We start from the raw sequence: 22,273 nt of genomic DNA, 5'->3' as shown, positions 1-22,273 counted from the left end.
TTGTAGTGTATTAGTATTTGAATATGGATTTAGGTTCTAGATTTAATGAACGTGCCTGTACACTTACATGTACCATGCGGCAGAAGGTGAAGATTTTCAAGGACATCTCAAGGACATTTACTGTCCATATTGATGTGTCAATGCAAAATCACAAAGTCAGCATACTTGTTTTGTGCATTAAATTTAAGACTTAAAGCCAGGGTAGTCTTTATCAGGATTAATCGATCAGAGAACCCTGAGGAACCAGTGTTGTGGGTGGAGGAGTGGAAGTTTACAGTGGTTAGTATCTAACCAGTCATATTTGATTGTTAATACCTCGCTTAAGGGGAATTGTGGCTTTGCATGGGAAACATCATCCAGAGAAGAGTCTGTTTTTGTGCTTTCAGAGGAAACACGGGCAGGAAATTAATGTTTTCCTAAAATGCACAGGGTTGGTACATTTCTTCTGGAAATCGCAGAGCAATGAGCAGCGCGAACTGGCCCAGCAGGCGGTGAGAGGGAGATGGGGAATAATTATTTGGTGCATTTGGCCTCAAGACAATCAAAAGGATATCTCAGCCATTGAAAACACCCACATAGCTATCCCTTGTCATACATACACAAAGCCAGCACACCTTCAGTCTTTAACAATCTCATCTCGTATACACATTTTCCAGTAGTTTACAACAAACTCTAGTCAGACCTTTGACCTTTGTCTCTCTCTCTCTCAGACACACACATGCACACATAGTTGCAGATCTACAAAGCAAGATCAATAATGCATGAGAAAAAAAATGCTCAAAAATGCTTACTATTTAATCAATGCCGTTTCATGTACTAAAAACAATATCCAGACTCCCTTTTAGGTGCCATTGCTTCGAACAGATAATATCTTATTTAAGGACACATAAGATACACATTTCTGTACCAGGATCTTGAGTGTAATATATTTTTGCCCTGTGGATTGTAATTGATCCTAGCTGTCACTCTTGCAAATTCAGCTAGTCTGCTGTTCCTGCTCTTCCTGTCCTCCATGGTTAAAAGCAGAGGACACATTTTGTTGTGTGCTCCGTGTGCTGTGCTGCAGTATTTCACAATGACAATCACTTCACTTTCTTTAACATTTCACATGCATCGCCAAAATGCTACATCCTGCTACTTCAAATCCCAGTAGAGTAGTGGCTTCAAATCAAGTCAAGTATTACTGTTGGCAAACTGAAATAAGGATTTTTTGGGGGGGAAAGCATATAGAAAACCACAATGCAGCTGAAAGGTGTGGGCGTTCCAACTCTCCATCGTGGGGCTTGGCTGCACATGAAAGGTTTGATTCTTCAATGCTGCAGTGCACGATTCCATGAAAAGTCTACAAATAAACGGATGAGTCAATCAATTCACTTTAACACATATTGAATTGGCTTAGGGCATTCAGTGTGATTATATGTGTTCAGCATTGTCTCCTTCTTTTACATGCCTACATGGGCAGTGACCATTGTTTCATAATTTGGAAATCCGTCCATGTGTAGGCCCATTCGCCCTTGGCGGATTACAAAAGCACGACTCAGTTTTAGCAGTGAGCGTGCCTGTTCCAGGGTTTGGTCGGATTACCACAGAGAACAGATTCACCTTTGCTGGTCAATTGACTACAAGCAGGCAAATTGCCTGGAGCTGCAAAATGTATCCGAGCCAAGGCCGAATATGGTGGGTCCTTGGAGGACGACTGAATGTGCCATTATTGAAATTTGCTCACAGCGTTTTTCTGCATCCCAGTTTGACAATAGAATTACTGCTGTGCAGTTTCAGGTAAGTATAACCCCCTCACCAAATCACATTCAAACCTCTCAATTGATGGGAACCCACCCAATCTGGCAACATCATAAGTTCAACGTAAGTTCAGACAACATCACAGCATGATTTGTTTTGTGGACCTCGTGTATGCTTATTTAATGAATTGTAATGCACAGTGGTGGTTAGTGACATGTCTTCACACCTCCCAGGTTTTGGTTTTCAGTCACGGCTTGGACCTTTTTTTTGCACACTGTCCCCGTGTTGGTGTAGATTTTCTGCCAAGGGGAAGCTGGACAGCACCAGGTTGATTGGCAACTCTACATTGTTTGTAGGTGTGAGTGTGTGCCATGTGGCACCCAGTGTCCCAGAGTAACAGAACTAAGCAGTTAAAGAGATTGAGTGTGTGAGAATTGTTAGGCACCAATTGGCACAATCATATTAGTAATGAATTCTCACAATAGGAACAAAAGAGGAATCTGTCAATACTGTGAACATGTTCAGGGTAGCATGACATCTTGACATCCAAAATTTATCTGAAAAGAAAATGGCCCCTTGTACTAGAGTTCCAATTTGAGTGTACGGACGTGCGGTAAATCGATATTAATGTGAAGAACATTTGCTACACAAGCTTATTCGGAACCCTTTAAATGTTGCATTTCATTCCTCTGACATGATCTGAGCTGCCCATTAGTGCTTGGCGTAATGTGGGTACCATTGGGTTCCCCGATGAGTTCATTGTCAGTCAGCGGCTAATGAGTTTGCAGGGAATCTGCTGCGAATGAGCGTGTGACCTCTGCTGGAGCCCGAGTCCGTTTCCATGACTAACGCATGCTTTTCTGCACATCCCTGCAAGATAAAAGTCTGAAGTGAACTGCGGCAGCCGGGCTTTTTTTTTTTCTACGTTTGCCGACGTGATGGAGAGCTGAAGAGAGGCATAAGAGAGGGGGCCGTGACAGACGGCGGTGAGCCCGTGATGGACGGGGCGTTAGAGAATAGTCCAGGCCATGACTCACACGCTCTCAGGGCCCGTTAAGTCACTGTGTCCTGCTTACATAAGACTGAGCGTCGGCTGTCGGAGTGGATCATGGAGTAAACTGGTATTTGTCTCTCCCTCTCTCTCCCCCACAGGGACGTCGGTGCTGGCGGTCACCGCGAATGACGCGGACGACCTCTCCTACGGCAACAGTGCCCGAGTGGTCTACAGCATTCTGGAGGGACAGCCGTACTTCTCAGTGGAGCCTCACACAGGTGCGTGAACTCTTCCTTCCCTCAGACTACAAAGGGAACGGCTGATAAATGGAGACGGTCGTGCTGAATGGCTGATCAATGGTGATGATGCAAGCAGATGATGGCAATCTGCTCACTTCACCCACCTGCACAAGGCCTGGCCACAGTACTGGTAGCCGAGCGGTTCATTTCTTGTGTGCGCATCCCACGTTTAAGCACCATTTTTAATTACCTGATATCACTGCAGATATATTAATATCAAGACAATAGATAATTGAGAAGGAATATGAGGAAGCCAGAACAGATGGTCAGGAGCAGGAATTTTAATTTCACTTCCAATTTCAGACAGGGTCATTTATTTGATCTGTCTTCATGTTATTAATTACCAGCATTACAAACATGAACAGTTACAGTTAAAAAGAAACCTGAGAAACATTCTGGTCACAACAGCTTGGCGATTGTAATTGCTGGACTGGTCTGGTATTGGGATGAAAGCCTTTAGTTTCAGAAATAACCCTGAAATAATAGACATTGTGAATTATTATTATTTTTTGTAATTTGTTGTAGGTAATATTCAATAATAAATATTCAGTAAAATTTAATCAATAAGATCATTAGAATGTGAATGGCACATATAAAGATTAATCTTTTTGAATGAAATTATGAAAACAAATGCCCTCCATCATGTTACTGAGACCTTTTGAGATGCACTAATGAATTTGCAAAATTTGAATAAATTATGAATTGATAAGTTCATAAGGTTACTGAGGTTACTCATCCAAAATTTGAAAAAAAATGAAAAAAGCCCCATAATGCAGAATTAATGCTGATCTCGATTCAGATTGAAACAAGATGCAATTCGATAATCACACTTTTCTTACATTCTATCACCCTATTTGATACACTCTAGGCCACTTGTGAATGTTCAACTTCCCTTTCTCTGATGCTTATCTCTTGGAAGATCTGCCTCGCTGTTGAGTTCGGCTGAGATTAATCTAACACAGGTGAATGGCGAAGTAGCTGTGCTGTGCAGATCCAGCGTGTTAGTGCAGATAGAGATCGGCTGGTGAGCTCTGGTCTAACATTTCCCCCTTCACGGTTCACCTGTCTCGTTCCGATTCTGTCGGGCGAGTGTCGGGCGTGTGCCCTTTTGCGGCTTTTAATTGTGTGTAAAGTGGGTCGCCCATGCGCATGTCGTCCTGTCATTACACAAAGGGAAGCTGGGAAACAAAAAAGCCATTTGTGGATTACAGTCAGCTTACAGCTAATATGCTTTATCCCTGATGTGACACACAAGCTGACATCCCCTCATTGGCGAGCTAAGGAGGTCTGTTTAGCCATAAGCTCTGTATGTATGTGTGTGTGTGTGTGTATTTCTATATGATTTATGATGTATGAAGGCAGCATCATTGAGGACTGATGCAATTTCCCTTGAAGTTCTGAGTCACAGAGTGGGACTGTATCATTTGATGCACAGATGCGAAAACATAGGCCAGTTCATCTCAGACCACGGCCCACAAGGTATGGGTACGGCTGGTTTCCCCCCTTCCTGTATGTGGATTTGTATCTACCTGGTAGAACTAAAAACAGTGAATTGAATTGTGATTTGTGTCACATTGGACAAGGGTTCTGGGACAGCTTGAATATGGAGTAAAAAATTTTCTGAAAAAAAAAAAAACAATTTGTTTTTGTTCTCTATGAGGATCAAGATTCAAGATTTTTATTCGTCAAGTGCGTAGTTATAAAATAAATAAAAACAAATAAAGGGAAAATAAAATAGAATAAAGGGGTTAAAGGCTAGGATAAAGTAAGCAAGCTAAAATGCAAGGAAATAATTATGTTCAAGGAGAACATCAGGCACAGACATCACCACAGACACATTTACATTTACCCAACACCCTTATCCAGAGCAACTTACAATCAGTAGTTACAGGGACAGTCCACGTGGAGCAACTTAGGGTTAAGTGTCTTGCTCAGGGACACAATGGTAGTAAGAGGGATTTGAACCTGGGTCTTCTGGTTCATAGGCGAGTGTGTTAATCACTAGGCTACTACCACCCGCTAGAACTATCTACATACCCAGCCCTTACACACCTTACACACCTACAATGAACTGTAATGACAATTTTAGTTTAATGGGGAGGAGCCTGATGTGCTCTCACACATCACCATTAAACTCCCTCCTGTCAACACCCCATGCATCCAGGTGAAGTGTGGCATCCATCTCCTCCCTTCACAGTCCCCTCCACTTCTCATACCCCTTGGGTATAGGGTGTGCCATTTCTGCTGAAGTGCTCTCTGGTGCCACACCCCCATTCAAGATTTCTGTCTTCTGGCAGACGCCCTTATCCAGAACGACTTACATTTACATTTACAGCATTTATCAGATGCCCTTATCCAGGGACAGTCCCCCTGGAGCAACTTAGGGTTAAGTGTCTTGCTCAGGGACACAATGGTAGTAAGTGGGATTTGAACCTGGGTATTCTGGTTCATAGGCGAATGAACCCTAGGCTACTACCACCACACTTAACAGGGGAAAACATATTGGCCATAATCACCAGTATGTTTTGTGTGAAAACAATTTAGCCTCAGTGCATGAATTCCCACCTTGCATCTGGGTGTGTGAGTCTTTTGATATGTACTGTGTGTTGGTAGACCAAAGAGTGTGAAGGATGAATACTTTGACCACTCCACAGCACCACGCTTGCCTTTCACACTTTTTAACGGACTCTTTGTGCTGTAATAAAACGCTTTAATTACAGTTACAATGAGTACAATGTACTGGATATATGTTCATGGGCTGAAAGTGTTAGTATATGTATGGAGCGTGTGTGTGTGTGTGTGGGTTCAGATCACAGATTTACAGGGCGGATCAGACTTTGTGTAGCTTTTGTTTGATATTCAATGAAAAACTCTTCTGGGGAGGAAAAAAAAGCATGAAGACTGTTGAACTCGGGCGATGTAATTTTCTCCTGTTTTCCATTAATTCGGCATGTGTGGGAGAGAAAAAGAAAGAAAGCGACGGGGAAGTGGAGGAGGGGGCAACGATTCTTCTGGGATGTTTCAAATGTAGATTTTAACAGAAGAAAAAAGGCAGTGAGTGTGATGACAGGAAATGCAACATTCTCTTTTATTCTGATGTCAATAATTGCTACTGCCAAGTCCTCTTGCCCCAGTCTGTTATTAAGATAAAATGTGGGTTATGTGTGTTTGCATGTACGTGAGTGTGTGTATTCAAATCCTGCTCCTATCCACATTTTTTTTTTGAGAGAGATCATAGATCTGAATCTACTTTATTGCCGTTTTTTATGTCGAACCTGTTCACTAATCTCACCGCCTCAGTCTTTTTAACTTGTTAACTTAATCTTGGTTTTGGAAGATTTGGTCCCACTTTTATTGTCTCATTTAATTTGTTTTACTTACTTTTGAGTTCTGCAGCAGGTGACACACTGTATATTTTCATTTGCAGGTATCATTCGCCACATTCATATCAGTATAGCAGTACAAGTCAGCTTCACAGGTTCAGATGGATACAGTATATGTTAACTTTAAATAACCAATCTTAACAGTGTGCAGTTTATTCTACATAAGACAAAAAAGACAAAAAATGTTGTGCTGACAGTTTGGTTTTCTGTATTAAGATCATTTTTGTGCTAAATTGGGTCATGGACGTTTTTAAATTTTTCTTAATTATTCTAATGATTGTTATCATTGTCTGTTGTCATTGTCTTTTTCCTAATTTCTAGCTAGTTTCTACGGGAGGAATATTTTTGGTCAATATTTTGAGTTTAGCAGGATATTCACAAAATGTTAAACTTCAACTTAAGAAAATATATATATATTTTTTTTTGGTCAGGCATCATCCGAACAGCCCTGAGCAACATGAACCGGGAGAACAGGGAGCACTACCAGGTGGTCATCCAGGCCAAGGACATGGCGGGTCAGATGGGCGGCCTCTCCGGGACCACCACAGTCAGCATCACGCTGAGCGATGTCAACGACAACCCGCCCCGCTTCCCTCAGGGTGAGCCGACGACAGGGGACCAAACCGACAAAATATTCCATTTCTACATAGTCTTTGCTGATAAAAGAGGAGGAGTGGTGCATTATGTTTTGTCTTTCTGGCAGCCATTTGTAGGATAATTACACACAGAGCAGGGCCTGCTGGGAAGGCCCTCCTTACTCTGAGATAATCCCAGTTAAATGAGAACAGAGTCTCCACTCCCCCATTCGGGTTTCATCTCCATCTCGCTGTTAAGTCCCTCCAGCACGCTTTGTTTACCATTGCGGCTGTTTCTCTTAACACCCCGCCTGTCTGCCTCCGTCGTCCCGCAGTCACCTTTAGCGCTTACTTCTGTCGCCGGAAGTCTTCCTCCTGTTTTCTCTTTGTCTCTCATTTGTATGCTGACGTGCAGACACAGTCGAAATGGTCTGACAGATTACTGGTGTCATTCTGTTTCCCTTCACTTACTACGAGGTAGGTCTGGTGTGTGTGGTTGTGTGTGTGCGGCAAGTCACATTACACAGCGCGCCGTGCAACTACATCTGCCTCCCCGCATTCGTCACCCTTCTCAAACACTGTCATCATACCAGCCCGAGAGAGACAGAGCGACAGGGAGAGGAAAGGTGAGATGGAGAGCGAGAGCGATCGAGAGGGGCGGTGGACACAAGCCAGACACGAAGCCGGGGAAGAGAAACAGGAGGGACGGGACAGGGAGGGAGTGGGTGAGAGGACGGAGACGGAGTGACAGGCTCGATGCATGGGTTCTATTCTGAGGTGGAGGACAGACACGGGGGACGGATGAGTGGCACACCGATATCATTTTTGGCCGTGAGAATGATGCCACCGCTGTCCAAGCTTGGCCTTCGGAATCAGAGTCACTATTGTGTAAATGTAAATATCTCTGCACCGTGCATCCTTTTATGATTAAAATTCTCACAATTTGAGACGCTAGATTTCCGAGTTTCATAATATATGAGAGATAAGGGGTAGTGGTGGCCTAGTGGTTAAGGAAGTGGACCTGTAATCAGAAGGTTGCGGATTCGAATACCTTAAGGATTAATAAAGTATACCAAAAAAATTTAATAAATAATAATAATCATGAAAGCTATTTTAAAGAGTGATATATGGTTTATGTTGCATGATGATTTAATTTTGAAGAATATAAACTGAACCATGCTTGCATGTACCTCTGGGATGTAATAATTATCACACTCTCAATAAAAACTGCTATTTTAGTGACAAAGTGAAGCTCTAATGATGTGATGGGGAAAAAAAAGAACGCTTCTCTACGCACAGCTCTCTGTACATTAAAGGAAATGTAAATGTGACAAATGATATAAGATATAAAAAAAAAAACATTAGCAAGTTAACAAGCTGAAAAGTAACGTGATACAAAATTGGTAATTATGATTCAGGATGTGCGTATCTGAGTGTGGTGTGGATCGTCCGGTAGAGGCACGGGTATTTATTTGAACTGGAAAGGGGTCCTGCTTTGCTTCATGTACATAACCCCCCCCCAGACACACACGTCCAATAAACTGTTGGAACACCGGAGTCATGTGTACGTTCAAATGTCCAAATATGGACTCAGGCATCCAGACCCCCAGGGCACAGGCTGATTTGTAGTGTGTGTGTGTGCGCGCGTGTGTGTGTTACGGATGATTAATAATCAGTGAGGATTTAGAATGTTTAGAGCTACAGGTATTTCCAGCATTACTATTGAAAGTCTTGCCTTTACAGTCACGCTAACATTTTCTCCGTTTTTCCTAACATGTCATAACATAAGATATCTTCATTGGTGTCATTTCTTTAAATTCAACGTTTGTTGAAGTAATCAGAGGATTTTGAGGAGGGGCTACCAGTATTGCACTTTATAATTAACTTATTCTGTGTGATACAGTGGGCCACTGACAAAAGTTTTTACAGGTCATTGCCGATAGTAAATGTAGCTTCATTCGTATTAGAGAGGCAAAGTAGACAAAATAATACATTCTGAATGCTTATCACGCTAAGTACTTAATATATTGACATATAGACAATATTTTTATGTATATAATGATAATATGTATATAATGTATATAATTTTTTTCTTTTTACAACTCTTTTCTTTTTTTAGAACTATTAATTTGCTTATTTGTACATTGAACTTTAGTATTATACAGTCAACATTATGTGTGTGCTATTGTTTTTTTTTTTTGCTGCTCTTATCTTGTACTGTCCACTTTTTACATGATAATGTAAATTAATAAAGGATCTTATCTTATCTTATCGAGTCTAATAGACTGCCCAGATTTTTATTACTATATATTGTAAGATTTTTTTTTTTTGTGTACTCCAAATTGGAAAGTCACCCGAAGTGACAAGGTTGGTCGACCAATTTAGTTGATTTGGTATGCCTGTGACAGCAAATGACATCTGCAGTGCTGCTGACATATGGACAACTTGAGTAGTTCTGACTTGCCACTGTCTAGATATGTTAGTTAAAACCATAGTTGCAATACGTATTATATGTTTAACCTTAGCAGGCATGTATCAGTTCAACGTACCTGAGACAGCTGCGCCAGGATCCACCGTGGGCGTGGTGCATGCCACTGATGCCGACATTGGGAAGAATGCAGAGATGGACTACAAGATAATCAGCATGGAGGGCCAGGATGTCTTCAACATCTCCACCAACAAAGCCACCCAGGAGGGGGTCATCACTCTCATCAAGGTCTTTACCCTCCATTTCTCCAACCTCTATGTCCAGCATATAAAAATGTTCCTCAGTGAGATAGAGTTTAGACTAGGGGTGTTGAAATTAATCTCATAAGCGATCAAAGTCAAAGTCAAAGTCAGCTTTATTGTCAATTCTGCCACATGTACAGGACATACAGAGAATTGAAATTGCGTTACTCTCAGACCCATGGTGCTTACAAGTAACATTAAATTCAAACAGTAACATTTAATACAAAGGTATGAATAAAACACAATATACAAATAAGGGCACATGGTGGAGAGTGCCCTTATTTGAGAGTGACTGGTCAGTCTCTGTGTGTGTGTGTGTGTGTGTGTGTGTGTGTGTGTGTGTGTGTGTGTTAGAGTTCAGAAAGTTTGTGGAGCAGAAAAGGGTAGTGAGGGGAGTGGGGGCAGAGCCGGGAGAGAGTTAAGCTTCCTGACAGCCTGATGGGTGAAGCTGCATCTGGATGCAGGCATGGGCTCTACAAACACCAGAAAAACACCTGGTTCAGACACCTGTGTGAACGAGGCCTTAACTCTCACTGATGTATTTGAAAGCTTTGAAGTAATGTAGAAAAATGGATGGGATATTTGTGATGCATCAAGGTCTCAAGTTGAATTGAATAATAATTGTAACCAAATTGAATTTTGAGACCAGTGAAGGTTCACACCTCTAGTCTAGACAGGAAAAATCTGATCGTGAGGACCAGCATTTGTTCAACCTCTTCAGGCCTCCTCACTTTTTGATTTTTGAAAAAATTCTGAAATGTTCAGACAAGCATACCATTGGCGACTATTATGTATTTATAACTTCATAAAGGGAGAATATATAGAGAGATGTGTTTAAATGAATGTAAGTGGATAAAATCTCATGATGGATGGCTTTTTATGCCAAGAGGCTCTAAAATGCTGCAGTGGTTTCTTTACAATTGGTTTTAACAAGCTTTTTTTCTCTTGCATAAACATAATGGGCTGGATCCCACTAGATTTATACTTATCAGAGATGGGAAATTGTTCATAATTGTTCCATCACCAAGCGCATGTTTGGAGTGGAAAAGAAGCTTTTTTCTGGTCGTTAATGGTCGTTAGATGGTCCTAGAACACCAGCTAACTCTTGATTATCTACCTGGATGAACAAATACATGATTGCTTTATTTTTTCTTGTAAGAATAATACAAAATTCATGCACCATAGGCAAAAAAAAATTCTGTAACCTTTTATTATATTTGTGGCTGTGGAGTCATTACAATTCTAATTATCACATTATTGATACTTTATTGTCCTGCAGCCTCTGGACTATGAGAGCAAGAAAACGTATACCATCCGCATCCAGGTGGAGAACAGATATCTGGACCCTCGCTTCCTAGTTATGGTTCCCTTCCATGACACAGCCATGGTGAAGATCATTGTGGAGGACGTCAACGAGCCTCCGGCTTTCCAGAGACTGGCCTATGTGATGGAGGTCAGCGAGAATGCGCCGGTGGGAACCATCATCGGCTCGGTCAGAGCTGTCGACCCTGATAACAACCGCAGTCCCGTCAGGTACCTCCATATATGGAGACTGGATTAAGTTGAGGTTCATTTCACAAAACATTATCCGGGTCAAGAACAATATAGAACCTTTACTCATCTTGACAAACTGGCCTGTTCATATTTCAGTTGAGGGTGTGAAAAAGTTCCAAAACCCATAGACAAAAGTTTGCAACAATTGTTTTTGTTGTTGCTTTCTTTTATGCAAATGAATTTCAAGTTTAGCCCTAGTAACATCATTTTTTTTCACCCCTATATATATGTCATTAGGGCTACTCTGGGAATTACAGTAAATGTTCAAAATAATTGATTAGGGCTGTGCCAATTGTGGATTCCCAATATTTTTCATTGATTATTGATATGATTATTTTTTTATATGATTATTGAAATCATTGATTATTGATATTACCTAATAAGCAATGTTACTACCCGTCTCAATACAGAGGTACAAAGAATTATTTTATAAGTATTTTTAAGTATTTATTAATGATGTTACAACGATGGCTCTGACACCATCATATGGTGCTTTAGGTGTTTGTGCAGTACTTTACTCTTTCTGAGCGCACTAGTTAATGGTCTATCCGTGCCTGTGGTTAGTTTTCCCTTGCAGGTGCACAGAGGTTCACTTCATGCCGGCATCATCACAAAATAAATTACGTTACCATGACTCATAATTATAAAGAAATCATTAAAGAATCAGACTTCATTTCTAACTTCTAATTATGTAATATATAAAGTTGTTTTTACCCCTCCATGAACTCATTTCAAGGAAACAGAATAAAAAGAATAAGAGAGGAAAAAATTCACAGTGAACAGGAGCAGATAAAATAAACACCCCTTCAGACGTTCTCCAGGCTCCGGTTTCCTGTTATCTTAAGCGGTGAGGGTTAGGCCACTAAAATCCAGACACTCTGCAGGCTGATGCGGCTGCCGTTGGGACTTCCTGTGCAAATGCGTTGGGCAGGGAGAAGGGTCCTGCTGTGAAACGCATCCTGAGGGGGCCGCATTAAGAAGCCATTATCTCCCATTACTGATAAGGGGAGGGGCCAGCCCAACGAAATTATGGAGGATATTAGAAAAAGTAATTAGCCATTGAGCACATGCCAAGAAGAAAATGACAGGAGACTCTGTGCTGGAAATGGAGAGTGGGATGGAGGTGGTGTGGGGCGGGGGACTGAGTGGTCAGATATAGACACAGCAACATTTCGCTGGCGTGGGGAGGGGTCTTGTGGTAATAGGGTCTGCAGGGATTGAAAGGAAGACGGGGCTGTTGGTGCCGTAGACGGAACAGAACGTCTCCGTGCTACTCTGCCCCTCCCCACCTCCCTGGGGGGCAACAACCTTCCCTATTTTACGTCCAGCGTCTCCACGCCATTAATCAAACTGATGTATGACGCTCATCAGGGAGGGAGAGAGGGGAGGAAAAAAAATGAAACAGTCTATCAAACCTGTGTGTGCGTGTGTGTGCCTGTCCCAAACAGCCCTTTGTATTCCCCCAACCAGCGATCAGTGTCAGCGATTAGCACCCCTGGGTTACACTATTATCTTATTAGAGCAAACCAGTGGCAGAATTGTGTCACCCGTTGAAATTAGCCATGCCAATACAAAAGAGCTTTAAGTAGGTCATGCGGCCGGGTCTCCATGGCAACGCGGGCATATATAAGTGGCTCCTAATGATAAACTTCATTAAGAGGAAAGCCGGGGGTAGTTCTTACCTGGACCAAAGGAATACCCTGGCCTAATAAAGACTATTGCTAATATTTCAGAGAAATGTAGTCCTGTGAAGCTCTACTCTTAATAATTTAAACATACAATGGGTGTGGAAAATATCCAGGCCCCCTTAAATTTTTCTCTCTTTGTTATTTTGCTGCCATTTTTTTTAATCAGTTCAATTTTTTCCTCATTAATGCCCCATATTGACAGAGAAACACAGAATTGTTCGGTTTACAAAGAAAAACAGAAATATCGCATGGGCCCAAGTATTCAGACCCTTTGCTCAGTATTTGGTTGAAGCACACTTTGATTTAACAATTTTTAGAGGTTGTCTCTCTAGAGATGCTCAAATGGTTTTAAGTCAGGACTCAAGAACAGTAATGGAGTTGTTGTGAAGCCACTCCTTCATTATTTTAGTTGTGTGCTTAGGGTCATTGTCTCGTTGGAATGTAAACCTTCAGCCCAGTCTGAGGTCCTAAGCACTCTGGAGAAGGTTTTCATCCAGGATATCCCAGGACTTTCCGCATTCATCTTTCCCTCAATTGCAACCAGTCGTCCTGTCCATGCAGCTGCAAAACACCACACAGCATGATGCTGCCACCACCATGCTTCACTGTTGGGACTGTATTGGACAGGTGATGAGCAGTGCCTGGTTTTCTCTACACATACCACTTAGAGTTAAGGCCAAAAACTTCTATCTTGTCTAATCAGACCAGAGACTCCTTTTTCTCACCATCCTGTAGTCCTTCGTGTGTTTAACAAAATGCGGGCTTTCATGTGTCTTGCACTGAGGGGAGGCTTCCGTCGGGCCACCTGACATAAAACCCCAACTGGTGGAGGACTGCAGTGATGGTTGACTTTCTCCCATCTCCCGATGGCATCTCTGAAGCTCAGCCACAGTGATCTTTGGGTTCTTCTTTACCCCTCTCACCAAGGCTCTTCTCCCTAGATAGCTCAGTTTGGCTGGACAGCCAGCTCTAGAAAGGGTTCTGGTTGTCTCAAATGTCTTCCTTTTAAGGATTATGGAGGCCACTGCGCTTTTAGAAACCTTAAGTGCAACAGAAATGTTTTTGTAACCTTGGCCATATATGTGCCTTGCCACAATTCTGTCTCTGAGCTCTTCAGGCAGTTCCTTTGACCTCATGATTCTCATTTGCTATGACATGCATTGTGAGTTGTAAGGTCTAATATAGACAGGGGTGTGGCTTTCCTAATCCAATCATTAAAATCAAACACAAAGGAAGGACTCAAAGGAAGAACCATCTCAAGGATAATCAGAAGAAAAGGACAGCATCCGAGTTAAATATATGAGTGTCACAGCAAAGGGTCTGAATACTTAGGATCATGTGATATTTCAGTTTGTTAATAAATGCGCAAATATGTCAACAATTCTGTTTTTCTGTTAATATGGGGTGCTGTGTGTACATTAATGAGGAAAATTAACTATTAGCAAATGGCTGCATTATATGTCAGAAGGTCTGAATACTTTCTGTACCCACTGTATATGTTGTTCATGTTCCATCTAACAAGCTGCAATTACAAAGTATAGTTTCTTAAGTTTCTAAAAAAATGTTCCTTTGATGTCCCTTTAAGAGATTTTGTGTCATTGTGTACAGGTACTCCATTGACCGTCACACAGACATGGACCGAGTGTTTAACGTTCACCCCGGGAACGGCTCCGTTTTCATCCAGAAACAGCTAGACCGGGAGGAGCAGGCATGGCACAACATCTCTGTCAAAGCAGAGGAGTTCCGTGAGTTCATTTAAAACTTTTTTTTTTTTTACTTTCATTTTACATTTCATTTACTTTCAGTCTTTTCCACTTTATGTTAAAGATTTTTATGTCAGTTAAAAAGTGGATTTGTACGATCTGCCTCAGTTTAAATCGAAACTTAAGACCTACCTATTTCGGATGCCATTTAAAGGCATTATACAAGTTTTATTTATTTGATCTATCTAGGTTTCTATTTTGTTGTTTATTTAATTGTTTGATTATTTTAGTTTTAATCACAGTCACAGTGTTTAGCTTTTTTGTTTATTCTTAATGTTGTGAAGCACTTTGGTAAACCTGGGTTTATTGTAGAGAATAATGCATATGAAATAATTGGCACTAAATTATGAAGGCATGCTATCTTGGTCCAAAACATATTGCATGTAATATTCTGGCAAATAAGGTCAAGTGTTCATTGCACATCATTATAGCACAGATAGAAATAAAATGGACAGTTTCACTGACTGGGTAAAGGGACGAGTTATAGAGCCTTGATCATAGAGTACCAACTGATGCGGCAAAACATTGTGAAGCTTCCTCTCCTGATACATTATCCAGTATCAGCTCAAAAATATGCGTTTATGATGTGATTCATTGTGATAACTGTGTTGTTATTTGACATTATCGTGATATGATGTGCAATGATGTATTACGATGCCATTAAATCACTCTCTGATTCCCACCCCAATCCACAACTTTCCAAATGAATACTTGTAAATTCTTTAATGTGAGATCCCATTACATGTCTGCACTTAGCTGTCATGGTGCCTTGCTTTTCTTAAATGGCGGGGGGTTTTAAAGAGGATATTTTCCAAATTCTCAAAAGAACCTCTGAACAAAATTCACCTGGGAAGATCTTGCAGTTTCCTGCACAGTAGGCAACTTATCAAAAGCACATTTCAAGTGAGGAAAGTATTTTAGTTACTTTCCCACCACTGGCCTTTAGAGCAAAGCGGCTGCAGACGACTGAGGTGAAGTGAGTGACTCATGTAAAGATTCGGGGAAGTGCTTTTTGGACTTGCTGGGGCTTCTATACCCTCAGTGTTCGCTCACTCCAGGAAGTCTCTCTGATGATGATTTTTTCATCACTCTGTGATTTCTCAGATGACCTGAACCAGGTCAGCCGCGTGCCCGTCTACGTCAGGGTTCTGGACGTCAACGACAACCCTCCCAGCTTTGCCGCTGTCTACGAGACGTTCGTCTGTGAGAACGCCAAACCTGGTCAGGTTAGTCTTTAAAAGACAACTTTCAGCTGGTCACTGCATTATAACAGTTATGAAGACATCTGCAATAATTGTAAAACATGAAACCAGGATTGCCAATCATCTGGACCTCAAATCCAAATCCAGGCCTTGGTTTCAGTTCTCCGCATAGTTATAATAGCAGCTTCACACTTTTTCAAACTAAATTTCATATTGAAAAGTTCTAAAACTAATGTCATTTTTGTACATTTGTACTTTGGACTGAACTATTGAACCTGATGGAGCTTTTCAGAGTGCAGTTCAGAGAGTTGAATCAAAGTCTGGGATTTGATGGGGTCCGTCCTGGATGTTAAGCAGAAGATTCATTTGTGATTTCCATCAAAAATACATTTTAGATGTACAGACATGAGACAATGTTAAGGTTGGTTTAACCTTATCACTTGACACTTGACTGAACTCATGAAGTTGTGTTTTACGTGTTTCAGATGATTCAAACAATCAGTGCCACAGATCCTGACAATCCAATTGGAGGCCATCGCTTCTCCTTTCGCCTCGCTCCTGAAGCATCCATCAAAGCCAACTTCACTGTCCGAGACAACAACAGTGAGTGCCCTTATTATGAAGGTATCATGTATATTATTATGATTACTGATCCTGGCACTATTTTCAAACTGGTGGTGAAGGCAAAGTGTGTAACAGTCATCCTCAGGATGCCTTACCGTACACTAACAAGCCCAACATGCTTAGCACATAGTGAAGAAAGTGATCATCGTGACCCATCACCCTTAGTGGGCAGTGGGCAGCCATAAAAGCAGTGTGTGGGGACGGTACCTTACTCAGAGGCACCTTGACATTTCTGAATTCGAACCTGAAACCTTATGCTTATACTGTCTTGCAACAAAGCTTCTGAGCCGCTGATACCGTTTCTGTGCTCGACCTGACCTCATGCAGACACCACCGCCATGGTCCTGACGCTGCGCAACGGCTACAGCCGCCTGCAGCGCAGCAGCTACCTGGTCCCTGTGGTCATCTCAGACAACGGCAGCCCCATCCTGAGCAGCACGAACACCCTGACGGTGCGCGTGTGTTCATGCGACCGCGATGGAAATATGAAGCTGTGTTCGACCGACGCGCTGGCGCTCACCGCCGGCCTCAGTACCGGAGCGCTGGTGGCCATTCTGCTGTGTGTCATCATACTGCTGAGTGAGTATCACCGAGTCTTACTTCACAACAGCCATTTTACACTGTTAATGTTGCCTTGTGGAAAAAATACAGGGCCCAGTTCTTGTTTTCTGACCCACAAATAAAATCCACTAAAGAAGAGGAAATACACATAATACATTAGAAACATGTTAAAATAATACCTTAAAGGTTGCTATTCTTTTTACCCAGATTGTCTTTAACATTGTGCAGAGTTAAATACATCATAAAGTTTAAATGTAGCATTGATTAAACGTAACTGTGATTTGGGTTGGGACAATAATTGTCTTTCCTAACTAATAGTATCTTAATACTACACCAACTTGATAGAATACACATATAATACTACTATAGAATGGCAGAACCGAAGTGCTTATGGTTTCCAGTACAGCTTATGGTGCAATCACAATTGAAATCAACAAGAGCCTTCATATTTCATGACATCTGTCGCTACTCTGAGAAAGCATTGGCCAAGTTTACCACTGGAGTAACCTTGTCATGGAGGTGCCAGATACACTTTCATCCTCCACGTGGGACCATATGGACTCACATATGGCAAACTATTTATGGGCAAAAGGCAGCGCTGCAGAGACATTGCACTCGTTTTATTTGGTGAGGACTGCGCATACAGGCCATTTCTTGTCCTCGACTGATGGTGTTGTTGTTTTCTTCTGTCCCTGTAATCACGGTGTCTGTCTCCTACTTGTTGTCATAGCGATCATGGGTCAGTTTCCCTTGTCTTCATGGCAATTACAAAGCTGTCAGTCCCGTGTGTCCATGATCATTTTGTCGCTGTTCCCTTTCTTCTTTTAACAGGACTGACCTCCACTGTTTGTCACTGTCAAATCACAGTATCAAAGCCATGTGACATCTGTTGTCCAGATTTGAACATCAAAGCTGTGCCCTGTCGGTTCTTTGAACCATCATTTTGTTGTCTCTCCCATATCACAAACCATGTGCTATTATGGTTCTTTTTGGATTTCGTTCATAACTTTTATTTTTTTAACTTCAGTTACATGTTGTCCATTGTTTCCATAGTGACCATGGTGTCGTCTCTCTCACTCTCTCTGGTCTCCATAGTGATAGTGGTGCTGTTCACGGCACTGAGGCGGCAGAGGAAGAAGGAGCCGCTCATCATCTCCAAAGAGGACGTGCGGGACAACGTGGTGAGCTACAACGATGAGGGCGGTGGAGAGGAGGACACCCAGGCCTTCGACATCGGAACCCTGCGGAACCCCGAGGCGGTGGAGGAGACCAAGCAGCGGCGAGACATCATACCCGAGACCATGTACCCACCCCTTCGCCGGCCACACCCGGTGAAGGCGCGGGACAATGCCGACGTGCGGGACTTCATCTCGCAGCGGCTGCAGGACAACGACGGCGACCCCACGGCGCCCCCTTATGACTCGCTGGCCACCTACGCCTATGAGGGCAACGGCTCGGTGGCCGAATCACTCAGCTCCTTGGAGTCACTGACTAGTGATGCCGAGCAGGACTACAACTACCTGAGCGAGTGGGGGCCACGCTTCAAGAAGTTGGCGGACATGTACGGGGGAGACGAAAGCGACAAGGACTCGTAACCATGCCCACTTGACCACAAATGGGCGTCCGAAACTGTGTAAAGGCTTTGAGTCTTCTCTTTCTCCCCAAAGTGGCCTTTTTTTACAGAACCTTCCTCACTAACCAACTAGCGTGAGCCTTTAGCCAACCAGGAAGTACCTCTCTGGTTTAACCTCATGGTGGACAGGAAGTATCCTGGAAGTGACTGCCGGCGACATTACCTACTCCTCTGCCAGGCAGAGAGTTTACTTAAAGGAGAGGACATTTCTCAAAGAAAAGAAAAATTCTGGGGCCACCCCACCACACCCCAGACTCATGACTCCATACATAAAGTATGACTTTTGAAAGAAAAAAAGAGAGAAAAAAAAAAGCTTTCATTTCCACGTGTCTATGAGGGGAATGGGACGTTTTTTGAGACACATAAACACACACGTGAGGAGCTTTCAGTGTAGCTGGGCATATTGTGTGACTTCTATCTTAGCCTGTGTTTACTGTAAGTCAGATGCAGTATGCTATATTGTGTTATGTAATTAGGAGAAAAAAAAAAAAAGACAGACAGCTTGACATGGAGAAGGCTTCAGTGATGCTGAGAGTGTGAGTAAAGAAGTAGTACCACTTTTAATGGAGTTTTAACTCGCCTGTTCCCCAGTGCACTTCAGAGCCTGAGCACAGGCTCACCATACCAACACACACTGCATTTAAAGAAATTCAAAAAAGTTTTTTTTTCTCCAAAAGTAAAGGATCACGACACTTTTTATTCAAACTTTATGAATGAATGAATGAATGAATAAAAAGAGCAAAACAAAATAAAAACAAAAAGTCCTTAACAAAATGAGAGCCTATAACATAGTCAAAACAAGATCTAAATCTAATCTGAAATTAGCACTGATTTAATTAACTGGCCACTGTCTTCACTGACCACCAATTTGCAGTTATGGTTTTAAAGTGGAATGCACACATTAGTGAACACAATATTTCACTGGAACAACTTTTTGTCGATAATCGGGAGCTCTACATTTACGCATTTATCCATTCCATTCATTTGCCAGCTACCAGTCATTTACAAAATTCACATATTTATGGCAAATTTAGATACATTTCTAAACTATTCTAAACCCTGCATTTCTGGAGTCTAGACCAGAAATACAAAACCAGCAGATGGTGCAAAATTCTGTATTTTGTAGAGTGTTAATTAGACTTTAAAAATGGGACGGGGGGGGGGGGGGGGGGGGGGTAATCTTACATTCAGGCTCCCACACCTCTTTGTTTTATACACTACTAACTTTAGTAATGCAGCACTATGCTGAAGTAGCAGGTAGCTTAGACAATCGAGCCATGGGAGAGCTGGGTAGATGGACCTGTGGTCAGTTTCGGTCAATGTTTTTTTTTTTTTTTCTGTTCCAGTCCGGGTCCCCCTTGCCTCAAATTTCATCCCAAACCCTCTACCACTTACTAATTTGAGACCTGGCTTTTTCAACAGGCTTTGTGCAGCAGAAGTAAAATTTAAAGAAAAAAAAAAATATATATATATATATATCTATATATGCATATACAGATGTAAACAGTGTCACACTTAGATAATCAGACTTTGCTTCTTTGTCTTTTTTTTTTTTTTAAATGGACATCAGGAGGACAAGGAGGAAAAAAGCGGACGAAGCACGTTCCTCCTCCCCTTGCCTTTGGGATTCTGGGTGTCAGCACACCGCTGACGTTCTAATCGGACTACTGTGCTCTGGACGTGGCATTTTCTTGCTGAGGCTGTATTACGCAGGGACAGGAGGATTCGTTAGCGCTTCGGAATGTTGAAGTAGCTGTGGGACCCTGGCCAGTGGGACTGGCATCTCTGTGCTGTCGGTGACGTAGTGAAATCTGACCATGAGGTGGTTTTTTTTTTTTTTCCTCCCCTCTTACTGTGTCTTCGTGGATTGGTGTGGAACTCTGGGAGGTTGACGCCAGGGCTGGCCTATCATCTCTCCGCTTTGTACAATGTGATCTTTTTGTACCAAAATATTTATACAACTCTGTATGATTAAATACGTTTCAAAAACCACTGAGTTTTGAATTGCACTTTGATTTCATTTGATTTATTTTGATACAAACTCCTCCTACATATGACTCAAGCTACCCTTAATTAGCATCAATTATCTCTAATTAAGCACTTGTGATTGGCAATAGGATTTGAGGACCGGGTAGGAATAGCAGATGCGAGGCAGATGGTGACATTTGCAGGGGAATATTACATTTAATTGACACTTTACCAGACTTCCTGGACCAAACCCATCCTGTTCCAGGGCCGGACTGCACTGACTGTCAGACGTGGGGTTTTCTTACACTTTATTAAGACTTTTTGTTTTTATTAAAAGTTACACAATGAAGTACAAACAAATAAAACACGAGCTACATGATCCAAGGATATTAAAAACAATAAAAACAGAAAAACACAGCCACAAAGCACGTTCTGATCCAGCTCGTTCACTTTCTGCCTTCCTCTCCATCGTCGCTCTCGCGCTCCTGCCGTTCTCTCTCCTTCCGCATTTCTTTCAGCTCTTGGCGGTACTTCCTCTCGATGAAGCGCTTCTGGTGGGCCATCTGAGGGAAGTTGTCTATAACGGGACAATAGAGGAGCAGATCGTAAACCATTTACTTAACTTGACGGGAGGATGAGAAACGTTGACTGCCACGCGCCACGTCTTATTTCGCTGGAACAAGATCGAACCAGCCAATCACGGTGTATCTGATTAAATACAGGTAACTCTGCTGAGGATAAATCCATAAATGAGAGTAGGTCAAAAATACGATAATCCTAGTCGATTACATCTCAATTAGAGCAAATGTAAAACGATAATGGACTACGGCACAGGATAGTTAATCACCAGCATATGATTACTTAGATTGTGTCATCACTGCACTGGAAAACTAATGAGGAAAAAGGAAGGGTATTTGTTGCATGACATTTGCATTTGACAGGGTCACTTAAACTGGTTCCTCCTGTACTCCAGATGCATTAGACTCTATACCGTTCTGGTAATAACTATATCACGAGTGTGTGTATATCACACACACACACACGCTTTTGGGCAGTGGTGGCCGGTTCAGATCCCGATCCACCAAGGTGCCACCTGAGGTTCCACTGAGCCCACACACTGCTCCCCGGGCGCCTGTCATGACTGCCCACTTCCCACCAAGGGTGATGGTTAAAAGCAGAGGACAAATTTGTTGTCACCGTGTGCTGTGGTGCAGTGTTTCACAATGACAATCACTTGACTATAGTAATGTCTTAACATGCACACACATGAAGCCATAGGGACAAGAACACAGACACACAAAGAGCTGACCATTACAACTGTCATTCAAACACACTGGTTTCTACCAAATATACATCATATTCATTCTAATAAAAGTGTAAATTGAAGGGAATTATTTATACGGTGTATGAATGCAACAGGGCCATGTTGAATGGAAGCACGGATCACACACTGAATATTAGAGCTGGGCAGATATTCAGAAATATGAAAAGGATTGTTTACTGGGGCTTAAAAATCAAATCAACAGAACAATAAAACAGTGTCTGAAGTGCAACCAAAT

General features: G+C 42.1%; 2 protein-coding genes across 7 annotated transcripts in view; one reads left to right on the top strand and one right to left on the bottom strand.

Annotated features, from left to right (window-relative positions):
- Positions 1-20,589, top strand: part of LOC114784502 (cadherin-6-like) — a 59,383-nt gene extending 38,794 nt beyond the window's left edge. For 2 of the 6 annotated variants that reach the window (XM_028969950.1, XM_028969951.1), the window contains exons 4-13: positions 2,893-3,012; positions 6,848-7,015; positions 9,517-9,707; positions 11,001-11,254; positions 14,572-14,708; positions 15,831-15,952; positions 16,414-16,531; positions 16,880-17,131; positions 17,844-17,852; positions 18,209-19,397. In XM_028969950.1, coding sequence (XP_028825783.1) covers positions 2,893-3,012; positions 6,848-7,015; positions 9,517-9,707; positions 11,001-11,254; positions 14,572-14,708; positions 15,831-15,952; positions 16,414-16,531; positions 16,880-17,131; positions 17,844-17,852; positions 18,209-18,708 — 1,871 coding nt within the window. In that variant the 3' untranslated portion in view covers positions 18,709-19,397. Of the gene's footprint in view, positions 1-2,892; positions 3,013-6,847; positions 7,016-9,516; positions 9,708-11,000; positions 11,255-14,571; positions 14,709-15,830; positions 15,953-16,413; positions 16,532-16,879; positions 17,132-17,843; positions 17,853-18,208; positions 19,398-20,316 lie in introns of those variants that run through there. The other 4 variants (XR_003748869.1, XM_028969952.1, XM_028969955.1 and 1 more) reach the window with 4 other exon arrangements.
- The window catches only part of drosha (drosha ribonuclease III), a 60,989-nt gene continuing 59,280 nt past the window's right edge, over positions 20,565-22,273 (bottom strand). The window contains exon 31 of the mRNA XM_028969949.1: positions 20,565-21,291. Within this exon, the coding sequence (XP_028825782.1) occupies positions 21,161-21,291 (131 nt within the window). The 3' untranslated portion in view covers positions 20,565-21,160. The remainder of the gene's footprint in view (positions 21,292-22,273) is intronic.

Source organism: Denticeps clupeoides, chromosome 2 (genome assembly GCF_900700375.1).
Source record: "Denticeps clupeoides chromosome 2, fDenClu1.1, whole genome shotgun sequence".
Classification (NCBI taxonomy): domain Eukaryota; kingdom Metazoa; phylum Chordata; class Actinopteri; order Clupeiformes; family Denticipitidae; genus Denticeps; species Denticeps clupeoides.
The sequence above is the reverse complement of the archived record's forward strand: the minus strand, read 5'-3'. Positions and strand labels throughout refer to the sequence as shown.